A 25,000-nucleotide genomic window follows, 5' to 3' on the forward strand; every position below is an offset into this window, starting at 1 on the left:
AAAAAAGGTCACCACCTGGATTTAACTAAGCAAATAGGTAAGAGCCTCCCATTGGATCATTACTGCATGGGTGATTATGTTTCAGCTGGCAACAAGTTATTTAACCCTAACTGATGCAGTGAGTAGCTTCTCATTTGTTAAACAACCATGTCGAAAAACACATCATGTGGTCGTGGAAAAGATGTTAATCTGTTTCAGAAGGGTCAAATTATTGGCATGCATCAAGCGGAGAAGGAGATTGCTGAAACTACTAAAATTGGGTTAAGAACTGTCCAACACATTATTAAAAAGTGGAAGGACAGTGGGGAAACATCATCTTCGAGGGAGGAATGTGGTCAGAAAAAAATCTTGAATGATCGTGATCGGCGATCGCTTAAACGTGTGGTGAAATCAAATCGTAGAAAAACAACAGTGGAACTCAGGGATATGTTTAATAGTGAAAGTAAGAGCATTTCCACATGCACAAGGCGAAGGGAACTCAAGGGATTGGGACTAAACAACTATGTAGCCTTAAGAAAACCACTTGTCAGTGAGGTTAACCGGGAAAAACGGCTTCAATTTGCTAGGGAGCATAAAGATTGGACTCTGGAGCAATGGAAGAAGGTCATGTGGTCTGATGAGTCCAGATTTACCCTGTTCCAGAGTGATGGGTGCATCAGGGTAAGAAGAGAGGCGGCTGAAGTGATGCACCCATCATGACTAGTGCCCACAGCCTGTGGGGGCAGTGCTATGATCTGGGGTTGCTGCAGTTGGTCAGGTCTAGGTTCAGCAACGTTATGTGCCCAAAGAATGAGGTCAGCTGACTACCTGAATATACTGAACGACCAGGTTATTCCGTCAATGGATGTTTTCTTCCCTGATGGCACGGGCATATTCCAAGATGACAATGCCAGGATTCATTGGGCTTAAATTGTGAAAGAGTGGTTCAGGGAGCATGAGGCATCATTTTTACACATGGATTCCAGACCTGAACTCCACTGAGAATCTTTGGGATGTGCTGGAGAAAACTTTGTGGTCCAAATCTCCCATTATCAATACAAGATCTTGGGGAAAAAATTAATGCAACTCAGCACAGAAATAAATGTTTTGACATTGCAGAAGCTTGTGGAAATGACGCCACAGCGAATGCGTGCCGTAATCAAAGCTAAAGGCGGTCAAATGAAATATTAGTGTGTGACCTTTTTTTCGGCCAGGCAGTGGTAAATGTGGTAAATGCTGAGTATGAATTTGGCATCTATGTTTACAGTAAACGCTCAGGTGACATCATGTCAAACAGATCACTGTCCTACACAAATGCTGCACTAAGACTGCAGTGTGTGTGTGTGTGTGTGTGTGTGTGTGTGTGTGTGAGTGTATGTGTGTGTGTGTGTGTGTGTGTGTGTCTGTGTGTGTGTGAGTGTGTGTGTGTGTGTGAGTGTATGTGTGTGTGTGTGTGAGTGTGTGTGTGTGTGTGTGAGTGTATGTGTGTGAGTGTGTGTGTATGTATATGTGTGTGTGTGTGTGTGTGTATGTATATGTGTGTGAGTGTATGTGTGAGTGTGTGTGTGTGAGTGTGTGTGTGTGTGTGTGTGTGTGTGTGAGTGCGTGTGTGTGCGTGTGTGTGTGTGTGTGTGTGTGTGAGTGTGTGTGTGTGTGTGTGTGTGTGTGTGTGTGTGTGTGAGTGTGTGTGAGTGTATGTGTATGTGTGTGTGTGTGTGTGAGTGTGTGTGTGTGTGTGTGTGTGTGAGTGTGAGTGTGTGTGTGTGAGTGTGAGTGTGTGTGTGTGTGTGTGTGTGTGAGTGTGTGTGTGTGTGTGTGTGTGAGTGTGTGTGTGTGAGTGTGTGTGTGTGTGTGTGTGTGTGTGAGTGTGTGTGTGTGTCTTACCTTACACACACATGGCAGCTGGCAAGGGTCCAGGTTAGTGCTGCCAGCAGTGCTGCATTCACAGGGACGACACTCAGGGAACCCAGCGTAGCCAAATGCACAGGTGTCACATCTTTGCCCAGTGTAGCCCTGCTTACAGTGACACCAACCTGCAGACAGACCTGTGTGTGTGTGTGTGTGTGTGTGTGTGTGTGTGTGTGCGTGCACGCAGACAAAAACAAGCTGTTACATTCATAGTATGCCCTCTAATGCAACAAAAACCTGACACACACACACACACACACAGGTATTGCTTTCCTCACCTATAACTCTGAGCTTCAGTGAACCCAATAAACAAATGTGTCGACTGTTCAACTTTCAAAATTCAAATGTTATAGCTCATTTGAACAAGGTCACAGTGTCACTGAAACACATTACTGTTATGAATGAGAATTTTCCACCTGCTAAACCTGTGTGTGTGTGTGTGTGTGTGTGTGTGTGTGTGAGTGTGTGAGTGTGGGAGCCAATTACAAGCCCCGAGGCGCTGTGCGTCTAACGAGCTATACCAGGTGTTCCGTCAGGCGACAGTCAGGGTAAAAGCAGGTGTGGGTGGAGCACTGTCAAGGTGAGGTGGATGTGGGCGGGGCATGCCGCACCTGCCCTGCCATGACTCTCGTCCGGTACGCAGACAGAGGAGACAGACCCTCTGAGGTCACAGTCACAGTGTGTGCAGGGACGAGGGTGCTCCGGTCTCACCTGAGAGAGAGAGAGAGAGATGCGTTTATGTTTTGTCATGATGTTTTATCGTTATGTTTGCCGTTAAGTCCGACGAGCGCCAAGACCAGGAGACTCACCTCTCTCGGTCGGTAATAACCAGCAGCGCACGACTGGCAGTTTATTCCGGCCGTGTTGTCAGAGCAGGCGACACAGACTCCGCCCCCTTCGTACACGCCATTGATGTTCAGACTCAGTTTCCCATCAGCCACTGTCTGGTTGTAGTAGCACTCCTCGGACTTGCCATGACAGTTACACTCTGCATGGAGCAGGAGTTCAATCGGACAGAGAGGAAACAGACTACAGGCTGGGGCAGACGTTTTGTCTGATGTTTTGTCAGATGTTTTGTCTGATGTTTTGTCTGATGTTTTGTCAGATGTTTTGTCTGATGTTTTGTCAGATGTTTTGTCTGATGTTTTGTCTGATGTTTTGTTACATGTTTTGTTGGTGATTCTTGTTCTTTGCATTTGGTTTTTGACAATCTAGGTTTTGTTTTATTAATCTGTTTATCTTGCTTGAGGTTCTGTTGTGATCTGGGATCTGTCACTAGGTTCTGTTGGTAGGTTCTTTTGGGTTCTGTTGCTATGTTCTGCCTGGTTCTCTTGCTAAGTTCTGCTGGGTTCTGCCTGGTTCTGTTGCTAGGTTCTGCTGGGTTCTGCCTGGTTCTGTTGCTAGGTTCTGCTGGGTTCTGCCTGGTTCTGTTGCTAGGTTCTGCTGGGTTCTGCCTGGTTCTGTTGCTAGGTTTTGAAGCGGCTTTCTCTGGGCTCTTACTCTCACAGATGTGGCGTGTCAGGAAGGTCCCAGCCATCCAGGGCTTCTGGTTGTAACCAGGGCAACAGCGGTCACAGCTCTCTCCACAGGTATTGTCCTTACAATCACAGTGGAGTTTCTGAGCCATGGCAACAACAACAGACCAGAACAGACAGTAGAGTCAGAGAGCAACCTCCACACACACACATACACACACACCTACACACACGTCTACACACACACCTACACACACACCTACACACACATCTACACACACATCTACACACACACCTACACACACACCTACACACACGTCTACACACACACCTACACACACATCTACACACACCTACACACACACCTACACACACATCTACACACACCTACACACATCTACACACACACCTACACACACGTCTACACACACACCTACACACACATCTACACACACACCTACACACACACCTACACACACATCTACACACACGTCTACACACACATCTACACACACACCTACACACACGTCTACACACACACCTACACACACGTCCACACACACACCTACACACACGTCTACACACACACCTACACACACACCTACACACACAACTACACACACAACTACACACACATCTATGCACACGTCTACACACACACCTACACACACACCTACACACACATCTACGCACACGTCTACACACACACCTACACACACACCTACACACACATTCACACACACACACCTACACACACATTCTCTTAGAGGACATACACATTAGTGAACATGCACATTGTATTAGAGGACATACACATTAGATGACATATACATTAGAAGACATACACATTGTCTTAGAGGTCGGGTGTCACATGAAATGATTACCAAAACACAAAGACATCAACAGTCAGGGTTCACTTCTCTGAACCTTAAACCTAACACTAGAACATAACGCTGGAGTGATGTGGAGTGATGTGGTCAGTAACACTGGAGTGATGTGGGGTGATGTGGTCTGTAACACTAGGGTGATGTGATGTGCGTGTGTGAGTGAGTGTGTGTGTGTGTGTGTGCGTGTGTGTGTGTGTTGAGTGTATGTATAGAAGGGTTTTTACCTTGGTGATTATGTTGAGAGGACAGGCTTTAGCATGTCCATAACAGATACACATCCCCCCTACTGATATATCCTTAATGGAGTAGTAATACTGTAAACACACACACACACACAGATCATGTAACCTTTACACACACCTCATACCTACAGAATACATTTAGAGCAAACATGCTTCATTAGAGATGAGACCTAATAATCAATCAATAATCCACACTGTTAACCCTAATCTGAGAATGTAGGGACCATAATCCTCCCTGTAACGGATGTATGTTGTTTTTAGAGAACAATCTGGATGCAATGAGGACTTGCCCCTGTCAGTGTGTGTGTGTGTGTGTGTGTGTGTGTGTGCAGTGCCATAGCATGTGTCAAAGCATGTTTATGTGTGAGGGAAGAGTCTGTGTTTGTGAACGTGACAGAATAAGGTACTTTTGTAATTACTGAGTAGTTTTAATCAAAGCCCATCTGCACAAAACACAGCCTGTCTGTGTGTGTGTGTGTGTGTGTGTGTGTGTGTGTGTGTGTGTGTGCGTGTGTGTGCGTGTGTGTTTGGACTCAGTCTAACCCACAGATGGCGCCCAGGAGGCTGTGAGATGTTTTTCATCCACGTTACCTACCACAGTCTCCGATCTGTTAGGACTACACCACATGTGCCTCACGGCCAATCACAAAGCTTTATGCAAATGTGTCAATCCCAGCAGCCAAAAAGCGGACAGCGTGTCATGTCAGGAATTCCACTACTGTTTTGAGACTCGTGCTCATTCTGTGAGTCTTTCTTTCAAGTGCAAACCAGTCCTTTCTTTACGGTTATGATTGCTTTACGTTTACGTTTATGCCGTGTGTGCAATTGCTTTCCGTTTCCGTTTACATCACGTGTGCGATTTCTTTACGTTTACGCTGCGTGTGCGATATCTTTGGTTGTGAGTTCAGATCTCTGGCCGCGTAGTGTCCAGTGGATTGAATGAAGCTTTGATTATTGCCTGGCAGCATCGGAAATTCTTCCCCAAAGCTTCGTGTGGTAAGTGCCGCTACGACACACATCGACCAATAGGAAGCGGCCTAGAATTGCACACAACCCGCACACCAATGGGAAAACATCGGCAGTACAGTGAAGCAAAAATTAAAGTTGGGCTCAGAAGATCAATGTTTTGTGGATCCGTGTCGGTGGAGAAAGACATTTCTGATGTCTCCTCCTACACACGTGGCCTCGCATGGACGACTAAACCAAACCGTCATCTTCTGGCATTGTGGGTTTCATTGCCCAAAACGTCTTTAGAGCACCAGTGAGTTGGTACAGTCCGTCGCGGGGTCTGGTTAAGGTGTCGTACAGCCCGTACGTACCCGTCTGGTGACAATGGGGTCCATATCCTTGGGGTCGTTGAGAGCGAGGGTCATGAGGTCAGCGTTCAGGGTGCGTATCCGCTGGAACCTGAGGCGGATGTACCGGGCGGTGGTAAAGTTGAACAGGGTTGGTGAGGGGTCGTCGGCACTGGGACGGCCGTTGATCAGAGACGTGTGGATCTGGAGGAGCAGGCAGGACAGAGGGGTGAGGAACAGATGGATGGAGGAGTGGAGAGAGAGAGAGGGATAGAGAGAGAGAGGGATAAACAGATGGAGGAACAGGTGTGGATCTCTTGCCCCGGAGGACCAGAGTCCAGCACAGTGTGACGATAAGAAAGAAATAGGGTCAAAGTGGAGGGAAACCACAACACCATAATGCCATGATTCAACGTGACCCAACATGTCCTAATATGACCTAACGTGACCCAATATGACCTAACACAACCCGTGACCCAACATGTCCTAACGCGACCCAACGTGACCCAACATGTCCTAACCTGACCCAGCATGACCCACTGTGGCCCAGTATGACCCAGCATGACCCAACATGTCCTAGCATGACCCAACATGTCCTAACGTGACCTAACGTGATCCAACATGACCCTACATGACCCACTGTGCCCCAACAGGGCCCAACATAAGCCAACAGGCCCTACATTTCTGAGTAAAACAGGATAGTCACATGATTGTGGGACTTGAACTATTTATTTAGGATTTAATGGGAATTGGGGAATGTAAACTTATCACACGAATATTCTTCTTGCATAATATGATGTCCTCCCACCCACAGAGCTCAGCGACGTCAGAGAAGTTTCAGTGAAGTTTTATAGAATTTGGTCCCAGCAGAGGAACACGCAGAACACAACCAGAATGGTGAACTAACAAGGTAAAACATGTCAGCATTCATTTAATCTCTTGTGTTCCAACTCCAGATGAATGAAGCTGAGAGATTTAAGAGAATAATCCTGGCAGTACATTTGTGTGTGCGTGTATGTGTGTGTTGTGTTTGTGTGTGTGTTGAGTTTGTGTGTATATGTGTGTGTGTGTGTGTGTGTGTGTGAGGGGGGCACCCAGCCAGCCATTGGGAGGAACCGCAGGTGCCTGGGTGTGGGCCTGATCCACGGGCACCTGCAGAGCACAAGGAGGTGTGGCCATGGCACTCAGCCCGGATGCCCTGCCCATTGACTCACACACACACACACACACACACACACACACACACACACACAAACACACGCATGCACACGTGTGCACACACGCCCCACTGCTCCGTTAACGAGCAGTGCTAATTTACAGCCACCTGAGTTCACACGGCATCCGTGTTTGTGGGAGGTACGGAGTGACATTTCAATTGACCTTTTTGTCAGGTGACCCCCCCACCCACACACACACACACAAACACACACATACACATGCACACACACACACACGTATACACAAACACACTCACACAAACACACACACACACATATATACACATACACACACACACACATACACACAAATATATACACACAAACACACACATTCACACGCGCACACACACAAAATACACACACAAACACACACATACACATGCACACATACACATATATACGCACACACACACACACACACACACACACACACACATATGCACACACACACACTCTCTCTCTCTCTCTCTCTCTCTCTCTCTCTCACACACACACACACACACACTTAATCGCACAAACACATACACACGCACTCATACAACACACACACATATACACACACACACATATGCACATACACACTCTTACTCTCTTTCTCTCACACACACACACACACATACACACACACACATGCATACACCCATATAATCACACAAACACAAATGCACACACACATATACACACACGCACACATATGCACACACACACACACTCTCGCTCTCTTTCTCTCTCTCACACACACACACACAAACGCACCTCAGACTCTTCACTGTCACCTTTCATTTTGTCTGTCCTTGCATTCACCGCATCTCTCTCATAAGACACCCGTTTACCCACAATGCCCCACAGCTAAAGAAGAAGTGCGTGCTGCAGAACTGTGTTGTGCTCCCAACAGCAATGACATTCCCAAGGTTTCCACACAATGCAACCACAGGTTCCGTCATTTCCACACAATCCAGCACTAGATGCGTCAGGTTCTCCAGCAACCCTGCCTTTGGTGTGTTTGTGGCTCTTTATGTGTCGTCCTTTTGAATAAACGCACTTCAGATTTTCAACCTGTGGTCCGAAAAGCCGAAGCGTCACGCATCTCCAAACACATTCAATAATCGTGTTAAACTGATGTTTCAAGATCAGTGAGGGCAAATGTGTTCTGGATGGTACAAACGTTCCTCCCTTACGGGGATGACCGCAAACTCTCCCACAAAAAACCCCAACGAGTCAAAGCGGGTCGAAGACGCCCCTAACCTCGCCGTTCTCCAGAGGGTGGACCTTTGAGTAGAAGGACGTGCAGATGACCTCGTTGTCATGCGTGTAGGCAGGAGGGCCGGTTCTCGGGGCGATGCGGAAGCGCATGGTGCATTCCGTGTCCGTGATGGCATAATACTGCCACGGCATGTAGTTCTGCCCATCCAAGGAACGTTCCAGAATCCAGTTTCCTGGCCGTGGGGAGTTGGCGGCCTTCAGGATCACGTACGCTATCTGGAACACCTGGAAAACGGAGAGTTGGTGGAGAAGACACATCAGCATACGGTCCTTGACTTTCTCACACACACACACACACACACACACACACACACACACACACACACACACACACACACACACACACACACACACAACACCCACAGAACACACACCCAACAGGTAGACGATATATAGGTGAGCTTGTGTGCTACAGCTGTGTCTGCTAAATCCGGAATCTCTTGGGTTTTCCCTCCTGTCACTCACACCGGATCTTTCCCCTTTTCCCAGAACGTTCTAAAACAAACTGTTAGCCGGGACGCTGGCATTTATCGGGTGTGTCAACTACCACGCACATCTGGATTCACGAGAAGACACCTACAGCTCGGAGTCTGCGTCAGCTGGAGCTCTAGGCTAATGTGCGTAGCCTCGAGCGTTTATCCGTGACGGTGTCTCCACTGCATGCTGGAAAAGCTTTGATCACCACGTTCTCGCCCGTAGTGCCACGGTTCAACGGGGCTTACATAAATACTCTAGAAATGATTTAAGATGGAGAATTACATTTTTAATAAGCAAATAACAACTAATTAAAGTCTCCCGATCAGAGCGTAGCAGGTTATGACATTCTCGGAGGGATAAATATGAATAATAATCATCTTTATTGCAACACTCTTCAATTCAAGCACAGAAAGGATTAAACGAAAAATAAATAATATATTAAATAAAATAATATGTACAAATTACAAAATAATAAACTATAGCAACCGGTCTTATCAAAAGTCTCAAATCTTGAGTTCCAAAGGGAAGTCTGACCGCAGTCTTTGATTGGCAGACTGGTTCAGGTCTGCCTAGCCCACAGGGGGCAGCGTTTTTCACACGCAGCTAGGGGCTAAAGGCTGGAAGCATGGCTTTCCCCACAGGAGGAGAATAAAAGAGCAGAGAAGGGCACAGAAATAAAGGAGAGTAAAAAGTCCAAAAAGAAAAGAGGAAAACATTTTCCCATGATCCTCCTCTCTTTCTATTCAGTAGAGAAACACCCAAGGGGCACTTTGTAACCAAAGCAATGATGGAGTTACAGCTACAGAGCAGTGGCGCGCGTGTGTGTGTGTGTGTGTGTGTGTGTGTGTGTGTGTGTGTGGTCTTGATAGGTATCCTGTAGCCTGACTGATGTTCAGGGGCACAGTGACATTCCAGTCTTCCTCAAAAGGAGAGAAGAAGAAAACAGACAGAAGAGAAAGGTGTCGTCTCTTCATGCACACACACACACACACACACACACACACACACACACACACACACACACACACACACCCCTCCAGCGAGGTCTGACATGAAGCCAGGGAGTAAGTACCCCACAATCACCCCCAATCCCTTTCTCCATGGTCTGCAGGAACCAGGAGAGCTGAGGAACCCAAAGTCTTCTCTCTTTCTCTCTCTCTTTCTCTGTCTTTTTCTCTCTCTTTCTATCTCTCGACGTCTCTCATGTCAAACCTGGCCTTTAAGGTGACCACAACTATATCCCGTGTCCAGCGGGGTGAAACAATGCAACATAGGAGTAGATGCAACATAGAATGCAACATGCGGCCTACGTAATTACTGCGAGCGTTGATGGCGGCAACTGGTGGTTTTCCCAGTGCAGCGGACTGGTTTAAAGAGAACAGCCTATTATTAAAAGTCTGAAGACAAAGTACAGCGACGGAATACTGAGGAGAGATAGTGCTGTGTAATTCTGATGTTCTAGATTGGGGGGGGGTTGAGGTTACAGGTCAGCAGGGTGACAGCAGGACAGCATTGTGAACAGAAGTGGACAGAGGACACAGCCCTGTGGCACGCTGGTGTGAACAGAAGTGGACCGAGGACACAGCCCTGTGGAACGCTGGTGTGAACAGAAGTGGACCGAGGACACAGCCCTGTGGCACGCCGGTGTGAACAGAAGTGGACCGAGGACACAGCCCTGTGGCACGCCGGTGTGAAGAGAAGTGGACCGAGGACACAGCCCTGTGGCACGCCAGTGTGAAGAGAAGTGGACCGAGGACACAGCCCTGTGGCACGCCGGTGTGAACAGAAGTGGACCGAGGACACAGCCCTGTGGAACGCCGGTGTGAACAGAAGTGGACCGAGGACACAGCCCTGTGGAACGCTGGTGTGAACAGAAGTGGACCGAGGACACAGCCCTGTGGCACGCCGGTGTGAACAGAAGTGGACCGAGGACACAGCCCTGTGGCACGCCGGTGTGAACAGAAGTGGACAGAGGACACAGCCCTGTGGCACGCCGGTGTGAACAGAAGTGGACAGAGGACACAGCCCTGTGGCACGCCGGTGTGAACAGAAGTGGACCGAGGACACAGCCCTGTGGCACGCCGGTGTGAACAGAAGTGGACAGAGGACACAGCCCTGTGGCACGCCGGTGTGAACAGAAGTGGACAGAGGACACAGCCCTGTGGCACGCCGGTGTGAACAGAAGTGGACCGAGGACACAGCCCTGTGGCACGCCGGTGTGAACAGAAGTGGACCGAGGACACAGCCCTGTGGCACGCCGGTGTGAACAGAAGTGGACCGAGGACACAGCCCTGTGGCACGCCGGTGTGAACAGAAGTGGACCGAGGACACAGCCCTGTGGCACGCCGGTGCTCAGTTTGGTGGTGCAGGACAGGACGTTGCCAATTCCGACTGATTGAGGTCTCTCAGTCAGGGACACCAGAAATAAGTTCAGCCAGTCTCATCCCTCCAAACAACTTTGGGGGATGTTTGTGTAAACTGAAGTTAACAAACAGCTTTGTAACATTCTTGTTTTCCAGAGCGGGGCAGGGTTGTGTAGAAGCTGGTGGACATGGCAATAAACTGCAGTGTTCACAGTGTCACAGTGTCCTCTGCGGTCACTTGGGGTCTACGCTTGGCTCATACGATGGTGGTCTTGGGGTTGGTAGCACCTTCTGCGCACTTCTGGACGTAGCCGGATACTGCCTATGTCTCCGAGCTGACTGAGTCACCATATCCGTGAGAGCCCCCGTCAGCCGAAGAGCCCCCGTCAGCCTCTCTCGGAAGTGGTTCGGCGTGTCTCGAACATGGTTCGCGTACTGGTGTGAGCATAACGGAGATGAGGGGGTTAGGGTGCTGCTTCATACACTCTGTGAACATTAGTGTAAACATTAGAGGCCTATGGCTTTACTCCACACGGGCCAAAATCCAAACGCCATTTTATGATGATGGAAAATACAGCAGTCTGCAGGTTGCTGATGACACCACAGAGTCTCTGTAGAGTGTCTCTTTCTGTGTGTCTCTCTCTCTCTCTCTTTCTGTCTCTTGCTTTGTCTCCTCTCTGTCTCTCTCTTTCTTTGTCTTTCTCTTTGTCCCCCTCTGTCTCTCTCTTTCTCTCTCTGGTTCTCTCCCTCTCTCTCTGTCTTTTTGTCCCTCTCTCTCTCGTTCTCTCTCTCTCTCTCGTTCTGTCTCGCTCTTTCTCTCTCTGTCTCTCTCTCATTCTGTCTCCCTCTCTCTCTCTCTCTCTCGTTCTGTCTCCCTTTCTCTCTCTCTCTCTCGTTCTGTCTCTTTCTCTCTCTGTCTCTCTCTCGTTCTGTCTCCCTCTCTCTCTCTCTCGTTCTGTCTCCCTCTTTCTCTCTCTGTCTCTCTCATTCTGTCTCCCTCTCTCTGTCTCTCTCTCGTTCTGTCTCCCTCTCTCGCTTAAGAACAGTGTCACAGCAGCTGAACGTTACCTGTTCTGACAGATGTGTCATGTACAGAAGGAAGAAGGAGGATATTGTGGACCTTCTTGCGCTCTCCTCCAGGAACAGCTGACAGGGCTGGTCTCACGCTTCTTTTAATTGGACAGCTTTATGTTCTGACAGGTTACCAGATGCATATTTCAGTACCTCCCTTCACCGGAGCCTTTTACAGAACCGTTTCTGAGAAGGATTAGGGAATAGACAAGTGTGGAAAACTTTGTAAAAACAATAGTACAATTTTTATAAAACAAAACTTAAATCTGTGGTGAGAAAATAGCTCCATTTTTGATACGGGTCAGGAAACTGACATCCAGTACACTGAAGCTTGAGTGTGTCTTACTGAATCACCAGTTATAAACCAGTCATGACAGTGTGAACGTCACCCCACGTCGCAACTTAAGTGGCTCTATTCCTTAAGACAGACAAGTCACACTCGTATCCGATGCCGTCCTCAACGACGGAGACACACATTACGCTCAAACCAGGTGCCATCCAAAGACATATGGAACGTGTATTATAAAAGCGCTATTTCAGCATACGGTTCCAAAGTCACTAAGGTGTTTTATTTTCCTAGTAACCGCTTCCTAAAACTGTCAGGCGCAATGGAACCTTTGGCCTCATGAGGGGAACTCTTCCACCCACACATTCCTGAAGATGGAAAAGATCTGGAGCGTAAACCAGCTACGCGTACGTTGTTAACCCCAGCTCACCGGTGACTCCGGACTCCTTGCGGCCGTAGCTGCAAATCTTTCACATTCGTTTCAGCGGAGTTAAGGAATATTCCGATATTCCTGAAGATTAACAACTACAAAACAGACCGGGAGTTTGTAGAGCCTCCGCGTGATCTGGAGGATGCGTCCGGTGGTCTCCGTGGGGCTTGGGTCCCTAACCCCCGACCCTGCTCCCCCAGCTGGAAGTCATGGCCCCGCGTGGGAGTTGCCTGCATGCTTCTCCGAGCACGTTTAGAAATGCCCTGTGTGTGTTTACAGCCGAGCAGTTTGGCCCCTGACATGGAGGAAGAGCAGAGAACTGTACGCTCTCCGCCTGCAAACCCCCTCACACTCCTCCACCGTCTGAGAAACAGAAACACATCAAACGCCACTGTGTGACCACACATGCCTGCACAAGAAACTCATAACTACCATGAGGAAATAACAGATCATCTTATAAACTACAAATTTGCATTAATTAAGTGCTAATAAGTTCTAACTACTACTACTACTACTACACACACACACACACACACACACACACACACACACACACGCATGCACAGTGAATAGGAAGCACTTTGCTTGCACAGCTAATGAAGGTCTCTTTGTACAACACGTCCTGTTTCAATGCACCCAGCCCATGAAAGACACACACACACACACACACACACACAGCACAACACACGCACGCATCCATACACGCAGAAAATTTCACAAAGAAGAATAAAAAAATGACAGGCAGAACTTGATGCCTTGAAGGAACCATTACGGCCCATAAACGGCTTGTTCCATAAAGTGATTCATGACTTCGAAAGCGGCAACGCCATCAAGCCCATCAAGGGGGGGGGGGAACGAAGAGAAAAATAAAACGATTTTTCTGAGAAAATGTGACTAATTAACATAATCATCTTGAACTTTTACAGATGGTGAGAAGGAGAGACGCGTTTCTGCTTGACCTTAAGACTTTCACGTCTCCTGCAGCCGTTTCTCGGAATACTCTGCGTTCCTCACGACGTCGTGAGAACATATTGCAAACTGTTTTCTGGAGCTGTTTACCATGCCGCTGTCCTTTAGAATGTGAAGCGACGTGTGCGGAAGGTGAGGGGCTGAGCCCAAATGCTCCACTGCCCTGGAGGTGATTGTTTAAATTGCAGGCAGAGGCCCACTAAAGAGCTCTGGGTAAGGAGGCACATCCATCCTAATGAGTCTGTACACATTTAATAACTGTGCGTGTGTGTGTGTGTTTGTTGGTGGGAGGGTCCGTGCGATTATTCAAACTTCTCCCCAGTGCCACGCTAAAGATAACAAGGGTTGGTAATGTCATGGCCCATAACACAACATTACTTTATCACATAACCCCTTCACCCACACACACACACACACACATACACACACACACACACTCACACACACACACACTCACACACTCGCACACACTCACACACACACACACACACACACCCACACACACACACACACACACTCTCACACACACACATACTCATACACACACTCACACACATTCACATACTCACTCACACACACATACTCACACTCACACACACACACACACTCACACACACACTCGCACACACTCACACACACACACACACACTCACACACTCACACACACACATACTCATACACACACTCACATTCACATACTCACACACATTCACATACACACACATACTCACACTCACACACACACACACACACACACACGGCTAACATTATGACAAGGAGAGGGCGGAGTCAGAGGAGGAGGAGGATGAGAGGGCGGAGTCAGTGTGTTCATCTGCTCTCAGTAACTGAACTTCCAGTACAGTCTCTGCCATCCCTTCTGGAGGTCTTTTATCCTGTGCTATATCACACAACCATTCTTTACAGCAATCCACTTATAAAAATGTTTCCACTCCTGCCTTTGGAATGTGTATGATCTCATTAGAAATAAACACCCCCTTGTCGTGGAGTTGGTGAGCAGTGTCATTAGGTGGCTTTCAGTTTGTTTACTGCAGCGTAAAGCATGCAGACAGTTCCCAGGAGCTGCAGCATCAGATACGCATAACAGAAGCAGCTGTGCAAGTCTCCACCAGGAGCTGCAGCTCTCAGTACACATGAAGTCACCCTTTACATCTGGAAAATACCCATGCACATGGAAATAAATGCTTTAAACCTCTAATATAAGGAATTAACAACACATCCCAAAATGATCCAGCCAGTAACTACACACTTTCTGTTCAGTTTCTAGTCTGTTGGTACGGCAAAGATGGCAGAAGCCTGGACATTGTGGAAGAATGTCTTCTGGATTTGGAGCACAGCGTGAAAAATGAGTTTTTGTTATAGACATGTGTGCAGCAATTTGGTGTGAGGGTTTTGTCCTCCTGGTTGAGAGGACTGAAACAGAACTCAAACAGATGTGGTTTTATCTGTTAAACTGAGTCAAACAGAAGTACTTTTACCTCCGTGAAAAAGAGACTCAAACAGAACTGTTACCTCAGTGAAACAGTGACTCAAACACATATGTAGATCTACAACTTTAGCACATATCTAGAACTACACTATACCTTTAGAGCATAACTAGAACTACACTATAACTTTAGCACATATCTAGAACTACACTATACCTTTAGAGCATAACTAGAACTACACTATAACTTTAGCACATATCTAGAACTCCACTATAACTTCAGAGCATATCTAGAACTCCACTATAACTTTAGCACATATCTAGAACTCCACTATAACTTCAGAGCATATCTAGAACTCCACTATCTATAACTTTAGCACATATCTAGACCTACACTATAACTTCAGAGCATATCTAGAACTCCACTATAACTTTAGCACATATCTAGACCTACACTATCACTTTAGAGCATATCTAGACCTACACTATACCTTTAGCACTATAACTGCCCTATAACTCCCATCTGCAGGTTAAGGAAATGAGATGTGTCCTAATATTTTAAACATTTTTGTGTTAAATGAAATGATGAAGCCAGAAACAGGTGCTGTCACCAACAGAACATAACAAAATAAAACACAAGAATGAATTAGTAATGAATTGTGAATGTTTATAGTATAACTTACAAACCCTTATGAATATCGAAAAAAAGTATTAAAAGTATTAAGCTTTGAAAATTCTAAGAAAAGCACAAATCCTAACATACCCAACCCATTAGACACTTCTTCTTCCATATATTTACAATCTGTCTATACTTTTTCCTTCTCTCTCTCTCTCTCTCTCTCTCTCTCTCTCTCTCTCTCTCTCTCTCTCTCTCTCTCTCTCTATTTATATATAAAGTAATAACCAGTAATATTTTACCTGCTAGGTTGCCAGGCAAGAAGAATATCCACTGTTGAACAAATCTTACACCCCGCATATTTAAACAGCAGAAACCTTGGCCATTTGGATGAGGGTTAGCCTATTGGATCGCATCACACAATCATGCACGTTGATAAAATCCCTTGGTCACACCTACATTATATCGTCAACGCTGACTTCTATAAACGTTTTCGATATTGCAGATGACACATGTGGAGGTGTGGAAAATATGTACGTATATTTTTAGTCTATTTATGAAATGTTCAGGCTAGAATTCATGGTCGCACTGCCAGTGATCCAATCAGGCCAGTGTCCACGGAAACACCAAGGCATCCGGCAATGTATTGGTTGCCCGGTGTTTATCACCATGGTGACAGCTTGTCAGGATGTGAGTGATGGAGAGATGGTGGCCAAGGCTCTTCAGAATGTCAGATCTTAGTAATCACGCACACACACACACACACACACACACACACACACACACACACACACACACACACACAATGTACATTGTACATTGTGTATATAAACACAATATACATATATTGTACATACATTGTTAATATATTTTTGTACATATATAGAATATATATTTCTCTATGCACCCCTGTTTTCTTTCTCCTCAGTTTGGACAGAGTACTCTCAACCATTTCACTGTGAGTTATACTGTGTATGACTATGCATGTGACAAATAAACCAAACTGGAAATTTGAAACTTGAAACACACACACACACACAGATTTATTAACAGCACTCTTGATGAATAGATACCTCGTCTCTCCCCCCCACTCTCATCTTACTAACGGACTACAGCAGAAGCAGGGAGACCGATACAGGCGTTCAGCCAAGGCGTCTGCGACGGCCGGGCCCGTTGTCTAACTTAACAGCGCCACGTAGCAGCGGCCAACACGGCTGAGCGTTTCTGTCTTGGCGCCGTCAATCCAGTAGCTCGTGTGAGGCTGACCATCCCACTTTCACACTCAGGAATCGCGTCTTGACAAACCTTGGACTCCCAGTGACAGACAGCCGGCGGTTTACCAGCTCTCAGGCACTTTGAGCAGTAACAATTTGAAGTCTTACCAGCTTATTAAAAACCCCCAGCCAGTCCAAGGCTGTGGCGTGGCTGGGTCGTTTTTCACCGTCTCATCGCCGTGTCTTTTACTGAGCTGTGCTTTGTGCTGGAGTGTTATTTTAGCACTGTACTCTGAAAGGTGCAAATTTGTCTTTTTTTGTTTCCAGAACAAAACTGCGCTGGTGAAAGTGTGATGGACTGACAGGGTAACATTAAGGCTGTGGGGGAGAGAAGGTTCTAGCAGGTTCCGGACCCATGTATCCCACGGCACTGCACTCCTGCTAGGGCTCATCAGGCCCAGGCTGGCTAGTGATGGATAAACAACCACCAACAATGATGGATAAACAACACTAATGATGAATAAACAACCACCAACAATGATGGATAAACAACCGCCAGCAATGATGGATAAACAACCACCAACAATGATGAATAAACAACACTAATGATGAATAAACAACCACCAACAATGATGGATAAACAACACTAATGATGGATAAACAAGCACCAACAATGATGGATAAACAAGCACCAACAATGATGGATAAACAACACTAATGATGAATAAACAACCAACACTAATGATGAATAAACAACCGCCAACAATGACAGATAAATAACCACCAACAATGATGGATAAACAACCATCAACAATGATGGATAAACAACCACCAACAAAGATGAATAAACAACACTAATGATGAATAAACAACCACCAACAATGATGGATAAACAACACTAATGATAAATAAACAACCAACACTAATGATGGATAAACAACCAACACTAATGACGGATAAACAACCATCAACAATGATGGATAAACAACCACCAACAATGATGGATAAACAACCACCAGCAATGATGGATAAACAACCACCAACAATAATGGATAAACAACACTAATGATGGATAAACAACCAACACTAAGGATGAATAAACAACCACCAACAATGATGGATAAACAACCAACACTAATGATGGATAAACAACCACCAACAATGACGGATAAACAACCAACACTAATGATGGATAAACAACCACCAACAATGATTTCAGTTTTTATATAAATATATAACCACAGAGCCAATATAGTAATGGTTACAATGTTGCCATGTTGCGGTCAGGCTAACATTAGCTTGTTTCCGATGCTAAGGCTACTGGTTACCATTGTTTTAATGTGGATGTCTATGCAGCCTATGCAGGTAGAGGCTTTGGAGGTGGGGCTGGGAGGGGAGTCCATTCTCTTCTCTAGCTTAAGACCATGGAATAGTAAAGGAAAACTCCAGGAGCAACCAAACCAGAGGCCCCTGTTGGTGATATCTCCAGACACCTGGCCTCCAGGAAAACCCACACAGGTACCAGAGGCCCCTGTTGGTGATATCTCCAGACACCTGGCCTCCAGGAAAACCCACACAGGTACCAGAGGCCCCTGTTGTTGATATCTCCAGACACCTGGCCTCCAGGAAAACCCACACAGGTACCATTCGTGAGAGGAGTCTCAAAATGCCGGAACACAGCGGATAAAGGGATTAGGGGCTGGTTTAGCACCCTGGTCATGACAGATGGGGTATTTCAGTGGTGGAGACCTCCACAGCTTGACGGTGTATTTTAACATTGACTCTCGATCGGGAGTTCAAACGTCCACTCTGAGGAGTTACACGCCATTAAATACTTAAGGTCAGAGGTCACTTCTGATTAAGCCATGAGTATAATGTCCAATCAGGAGCCGCAGGTTGATCTTTTGAAAATGAGACAGCACACACCTCTGAACAGGCAGTGCTGGTGGCTTGCAGCCAGTAATGCATGCACTGGCATCTCTGTGAGAAACACCCTCACTTAGACGAGTGGGCCTGAGCACGTTCTGGAAGCTTCTGGCCAGGTGTGTAAAAACGCAGCTGGTCCTGGAGCTCACACAGAGGGGTGAGACAGAAGTGAGCTGAACCCATCTCTAATCAATCCCACACACACACACACAGACAGACAGTCGGAAACAGGCATACTCCACTCGAGGAAACTGAAACATACAGTGAAGATCAAACACACAACACAGACTGCAAGAAAACCAAACACACACACCGAGAAAAGATCAAATACACAAAACACACTGCGAGAATTTTAAACACACAACACATTCTTACATATAATGCATCCACACAGTTTAGTGTTACCATATGTATGAGGATCATTTAGGAATTCAAACCATAACCACCTTAGAGAAAAATTCATTTTGTTCTTTATGCACTGAACACAGGGCTGTTCTTAGCCTCACGTATTGAACACAGGCTGTTCTTACGTACTGAACACAAATCCTGTGTGTTCAGGGCTGGGTTTGAGTGAATCATGCGTGTTCAGGGCTGGGTTGGGGTGAGTCCAGCATGTTCAGGACTGGGTTGGGGGTGAGTACCTGCTGCAGGTCCAGCGTGACAGTGATGTAGTGGTAGTCCATCCCGTTCATGATGCTCGGACTTTGCCACCATCTGTTTGTCCCGTCGATGGCGTACTCGATGGGGTGACGCTCTGGGAGTCCAACCACACACACCAGGAGAGGACACAGGGACAAAGGACAGGGACAAAGGACAGGGACCAAGGACAGGGGACAAAGGACAGGGGACCAAGGACAGGGGCCAAGGACAGGGGGACAAAGGACAGGGGACAAAGGACAGGGACCAAGGACAGGGACAAAGGACAGGGGGACAAAGGACAGGGGGACAAAGGACAGGGACCAAGGACAGGGACAAAGGACAGGGACAAAGGACAGGGACCAAGGACAGGGACCAAGGACAGGGACCAAGGACAGGGGACAAAGGACAGGGACAAAGGACAAGAATGAAAAGCAGACGCTTGAATATCGGCCGTTACCGGGGTTTCCAGTTGGGTGTTAGAGACTAATGCCACTTCAGAGTGGTATCACAGTAACCTTCTGAGAGGAGAGTCAGAGATACTTATCACAGATCTGAAAACATAGAGAGAGAGAGAGAGAGAGAGAGAGGGAGAGAGAGAGAGGACAGCCAACAGGACTGCTGAAGTGAGCTGTTTCTGGAGGTGAAGCAGCACAGCGTTGCTTTTCATGGTCGTTGAGGGCAGGGGTGTGGGGGGGAGGATATTTTTTTAATATAGTGATTCTGCGTAATATTCCAGCGTGTTTGTTATTCTGGGTAATATTCCAGATTGTTAGGTATTCTGTTTACTATGTTTACTTTGGGGTGTTCAGTATGTTTTGCTCACTATGGGGTGTTCAGTACTTAATGGGGTGTTCAGTATGTTTTGTTACTTTGGGGTGTTCAGTATGTTTTGTTCACTATTGGGTGTTCAGTACATTATGTTTACTATTGGGTGTTCAGTATCTTTTGTTTGCTATTGGGTGTTAAGTACATTATGTTTACTATTGGGTGTTCAGTATGTTTTGTTCGCAATGGAGTGTTCAGTATGTTTTGTTTACTATGGGGTGTTCAGTACTTAATGGGATGTTCAGTATGTTTTGTTCACTATGGGGTGTTCAGTATGTTTTGGTTACTATTGGGTGTTCAGTACATTATGTTTACTATTGGGTGTTCAGTACATTATGTTTACTATTGGGTGTTCAGTATCTTTTGTTTGCTATTGGGTGTTAAGTACATTATGTTTACTATGGGGTGTTCAGTACTTAATGGGGTGTTCAGTATGTTTTGTTCACTATGGGGTGTTCAGTATGTTTTGTTCACTATGGGGTGTTCAGTACTTAATGGGGTGTTCAGTATGTTTTGTTCACTATGGGGTGTTCAGTATGTTTTGTTCACTATTGGGTGTTCAGTACATTATGTTTACTATTGGGTGTTCAGTATCTTTTGTTTGCTATTGGGTGTTCAGTACTTAATGGGGTGTTCAGTATGTTTTGTTCACTATGGGGTGTTCAGTACATTTAGTTCACTATGGGGTGTTCAGTGCTTAATGGGGTGTTCAGTATGTTTTGTTCACTATGGGGTGTTCAGTATGTTTTGTTCACTATTGGGTGTTCAGTACTTAATGGGGTGTTCAGTATGTTTTGTTCACTATGGGGTGTTCAGTATGTTTTGTTTACTATGGGGTGTTCAGTATGTTTTGTTTACTATGGGGTGTTCAATACTTAATGGGGTGTTCAGTATGTTTTGTTTACTATGGGGTGTTCAGTATCTTTTGTTTGCTATTGGGTGTTCAGTATGTTTTGTTCACTATTGGGTGTTCAGTACTTAATGGGGTGTTCAGTATGTTTTGTTCACTATGGGGTGTTCAGTATGTTTTGTTTACTATGGGGTGTTCAGTACTTAATGGGGTGTTCAGTATGTTTTGTTTGATGTCCTAATTAACCTCCTTCCCCACCAAACACCCAAACATTCAGACAGAAGGAAGGTGCAGTTTCACTTTAGAGTGTTTTAATAAATTCACTGACAGGCCAAATGAACCTACTGGAAAGTAAAAGAACATTCCAGAGACTCCCCTCTCATTACCCACTGGTAAAACATCTTGAACCTCTCACAACGTGCTTCCTGAACACAAAGACTTTTACTGTGGAGTGTGTTTCTCGTTAAAAGCATAACAGGTAACGGGGATGCGTTACGGTCGGTGAGATGGGAATACATCTCCCTCTCACTGCCATCAGAGACAATAAGAGCCGCACTCATACACACCTCCTCGTTCAGTACCACTCACATATTAAACACGGATGAGCAAAAAAGGATACACTTCTATTTTTCATTTTACGAGGGAGATTTTGGCTTCGTTTATTCTGCTGGTCATCTCTCCCCTTCTCTCTCTCTCTCTCTCTCTCTCTCTCTCTCCCCTTCTCTCTCTCTCTCTCTCTCTCTCTCTCTCTCTCTCTCTCTCTCTCCTTAACTTTACCTAATCAGGTGTTAGTGTAATCAGGTGTTAGTGTAATCAGGTGTTGGTGTAATCAGGTGTTAGTGTAATCAGGTGTTAGTGTAATCAGGTGTTGGTGTAATCGGGTGTTAGTGTAATCAGGTGTTAGTGTAATCAGGTGTTAGTGTAATCAGGTGTTAGTGTAATCAGGTGTTGGTGTAATCGGGTGTTAGTATAATCAGGTGTTAGTGTAATCAGGTGTTAGTGTAATCGGGTGTTAGTGTAATCAGGTGTTGGTGTAATCAGGTGTTAGTGTAATCGGCTGTTGGTGTAATCAGGTGTTAGTGTAATCAGGTGTTAGTGTAATCGGGTGTTAGTGTAATCAGGTGTTGGTGTAATCAGGTGTTAGTGTAATCGGCTGTTGGTGTAATCAGGTGTTAGTGTAATCAGGTGTTGGTGTAATCAGGTGTTAGTGTAATCAGGTGTTAGTGTAATCGGGTGTTGGTGTAATCGGGTGTTAGTGTAATCAGGTGTTAGTGTAATCAGGTGTTGGTGTAATCAGGTGTTAGTGTAATCAGGTGTTGGTGTAATCGGGTGTTGGTGTAATCGGGTGTTAGTGTAATCGAGTGTTGGTTCTCTGGTGCCTAGTGCGGGAGGATGAGAGCACGGTGAGAGCACTGCTGTTTGCACAAGGGCAGCTGTAAGACATCGTGTGTAATTCATTACTCAGGATGTGTGTGAGAGAGAGAGAGAGAGAGATGGGGGGTCAGAGCATTATAATAGCCAGGTCTATACACATTTTAATTGAAAAAAGCACATTGATATAAAAGAAAGAAGGGTGAAAACATAGGGTGAAGAAAATAATAAACAATAAACAGTAAACAGCTTGTGAGGCAGTAATGTGGAGAGCTGTGTGTGTTTAGCTGAAATGTTAACTGTGTTGCAGAATCAGGACAGGCAACCCTAATTATGAAGGATCAGTACAGAGTAGAGAGTACAGTATAGTAGAGTAGAGTACAGAGTACAGTAGAGTAGAGTACAGTAGAGTACAGTATAGTAGAGTAGAGTACAGAGTACAGTATAGTAGAGTATAGAGTAGAGTAGAGTACAGTATAGTAGAGTAGAGTGTACAGGGTAGTAGAGAGTACAATATAGTAGAGTAGAGTGTACAGTGTAGTAGAGAGTACAGTATAGTAGAGTACAGTACAGTAGAGTACAGAGTACAGTATTGTAGAGTAGATTAGAGTACAGTAGAGTAGCGTACAGTAGAGTAGTATAGTAGAGTAAATTAGAGTGCAGAGTACAGTAGAGTAGATTAGAGTAGAGAGTACAGAAGAGTACAGAGTACAGTAGAATACAGAGTACAGAATAGAGTACAGTATAGTAGAGTACAGTAGAGTACAGTAGAGTTGAGTAGAGAGTACAGCAGAGTAGAGAGTACAGTAGAGTAGAGTACAGTATAGTAGAGTACAGTAGAGTACAGAGTTCAGTATAGTATAGTAGAGTAGAGTAGAGAGTACAGAAGAGTACAGTAGAATACAGAGTACAGAATAGAATACAGTATAGTAGAATACAGTACAGTAGAGTACAGACTACAATATTGTACAGAGTACAGAGCACATAAGAGTACAGTAGAGTACAGAGTACATTAGAGTAGAGCACACTACAGTATAGGAGAATACAGTAGAGTACAGTACAGTAGTGTTGAGTAAAGTACGGTACAGTACAGTAGAGTATAGCAGAGTAGAGTACAGTAGAGTGCGGTATAGTAGAGTGGAGTATAGTATAGTACAGTACAGTACAGTAGAGTATAGCAGCGCACAGAGTACAGTAGAGTACAGTACAGTAGAGTAAAATAGAGTAGAGTACAGCAGAGTATAGAGTACAGTACAACATTTAATGGGGTACACTCAGAATTATAGTTTATATACTCAGTTCTATAGTTAATTATAGTTCTATACTCAGAATTATATCTTAATAATTCATTCTCAAGTGAGGCTGTTCCAAATGACTGTGTTTTGCAGGAGGGCAACTCTACAATCTGGGTAGGGTGGAGCTCTAGGGCCTGTGTTAGATTAGAGTGGAGTTCTATAGGGCCTATGTTAGGTTAGGGTGGAGCTCTAGAGCCTGCGTTAGGTTAGGGTGGAGATCTATGGAGGTGTTTGGATTGTTGTTTATTCTAAAGAGGCGAATATCACAGTGAGAAGAATCTGATTGGCTTATGGACGACGGCACTTTTAAATGACATATAAATGAACCAGTAATATGTAAATCTACTGGTTCATTTATAATATGTTTGTGTGCGTGTGTGTATTTACCATGTGGATTGTTGCTCTGCAGGTTACACACTCTACACTGAGGGTTGCGGACGGGTTGGCCAGGGACGTGCTCCACCAGTTTACACGACATCTCCTCCTTCATCTCTCCACACGTGGCGTTGGCACTAACCTTGGCCATCGAGGCCAGGTTCAGCACGGCTGGGAACAGACCTGCACACACAGCCCAGAACACATGGCCCTTAACGCACAGCTCCTAACGCACAGGTGTCAACACACAGCCCCTAACACACAGCCCTTAACGCACAGGTATCAACACACAGCCCCTAACACACAGCCCTTAACGCACAGGTATCAACACACAGCCCTTAATGCACAGTTGTCAACGCACAGGCCCTAACGCACAGCCCCTAACACACAGCACTTTTCACACAGCCCGGAACACACAGCCCTTAACACACAGGTGTCAACACACAGCCCTTAACACATAGATAGCATTCACAAACAGGCTAATGTTGAAGCAGACATTGGGAATGCTGTGAGTCGGACTCAGGTAAATATTTCTGTTTCATTTAACTTGGAAATCCCAACAAATATACACCCAGGTAAC

General features: G+C 45.7%; 1 protein-coding gene across 8 annotated transcripts in view; it reads right to left on the reverse strand.

Moving 5' to 3' along the window:
- Positions 1-25,000, reverse strand: part of LOC113590314 (laminin subunit alpha-2-like) — a 124,339-nt gene that overhangs the window by 76,139 nt on the left and 23,200 nt on the right. For all 8 annotated transcript variants that reach the window (XM_035528978.1, XM_035528976.1, XM_035528980.1 and 5 more), the window contains 9 exons: positions 24,433-24,603; positions 19,707-19,819; positions 8,252-8,494; positions 5,811-5,990; positions 4,474-4,563; positions 3,388-3,505; positions 2,697-2,875; positions 2,499-2,598; positions 1,864-2,024 (listed from right to left, as the gene is read on the reverse strand). In XM_035528978.1, coding sequence (XP_035384871.1) covers positions 1,864-2,024; positions 2,499-2,598; positions 2,697-2,875; positions 3,388-3,505; positions 4,474-4,563; positions 5,811-5,990; positions 8,252-8,494; positions 19,707-19,819; positions 24,433-24,603 — 1,355 coding nt within the window. The remainder of the gene's footprint in view (positions 1-1,863; positions 2,025-2,498; positions 2,599-2,696; positions 2,876-3,387; positions 3,506-4,473; positions 4,564-5,810; positions 5,991-8,251; positions 8,495-19,706; positions 19,820-24,432; positions 24,604-25,000) is intronic.

Source organism: Electrophorus electricus, chromosome 8, assembly GCF_013358815.1.
Source record: "Electrophorus electricus isolate fEleEle1 chromosome 8, fEleEle1.pri, whole genome shotgun sequence".
NCBI classification, from domain to species: domain Eukaryota; kingdom Metazoa; phylum Chordata; class Actinopteri; order Gymnotiformes; family Gymnotidae; genus Electrophorus; species Electrophorus electricus.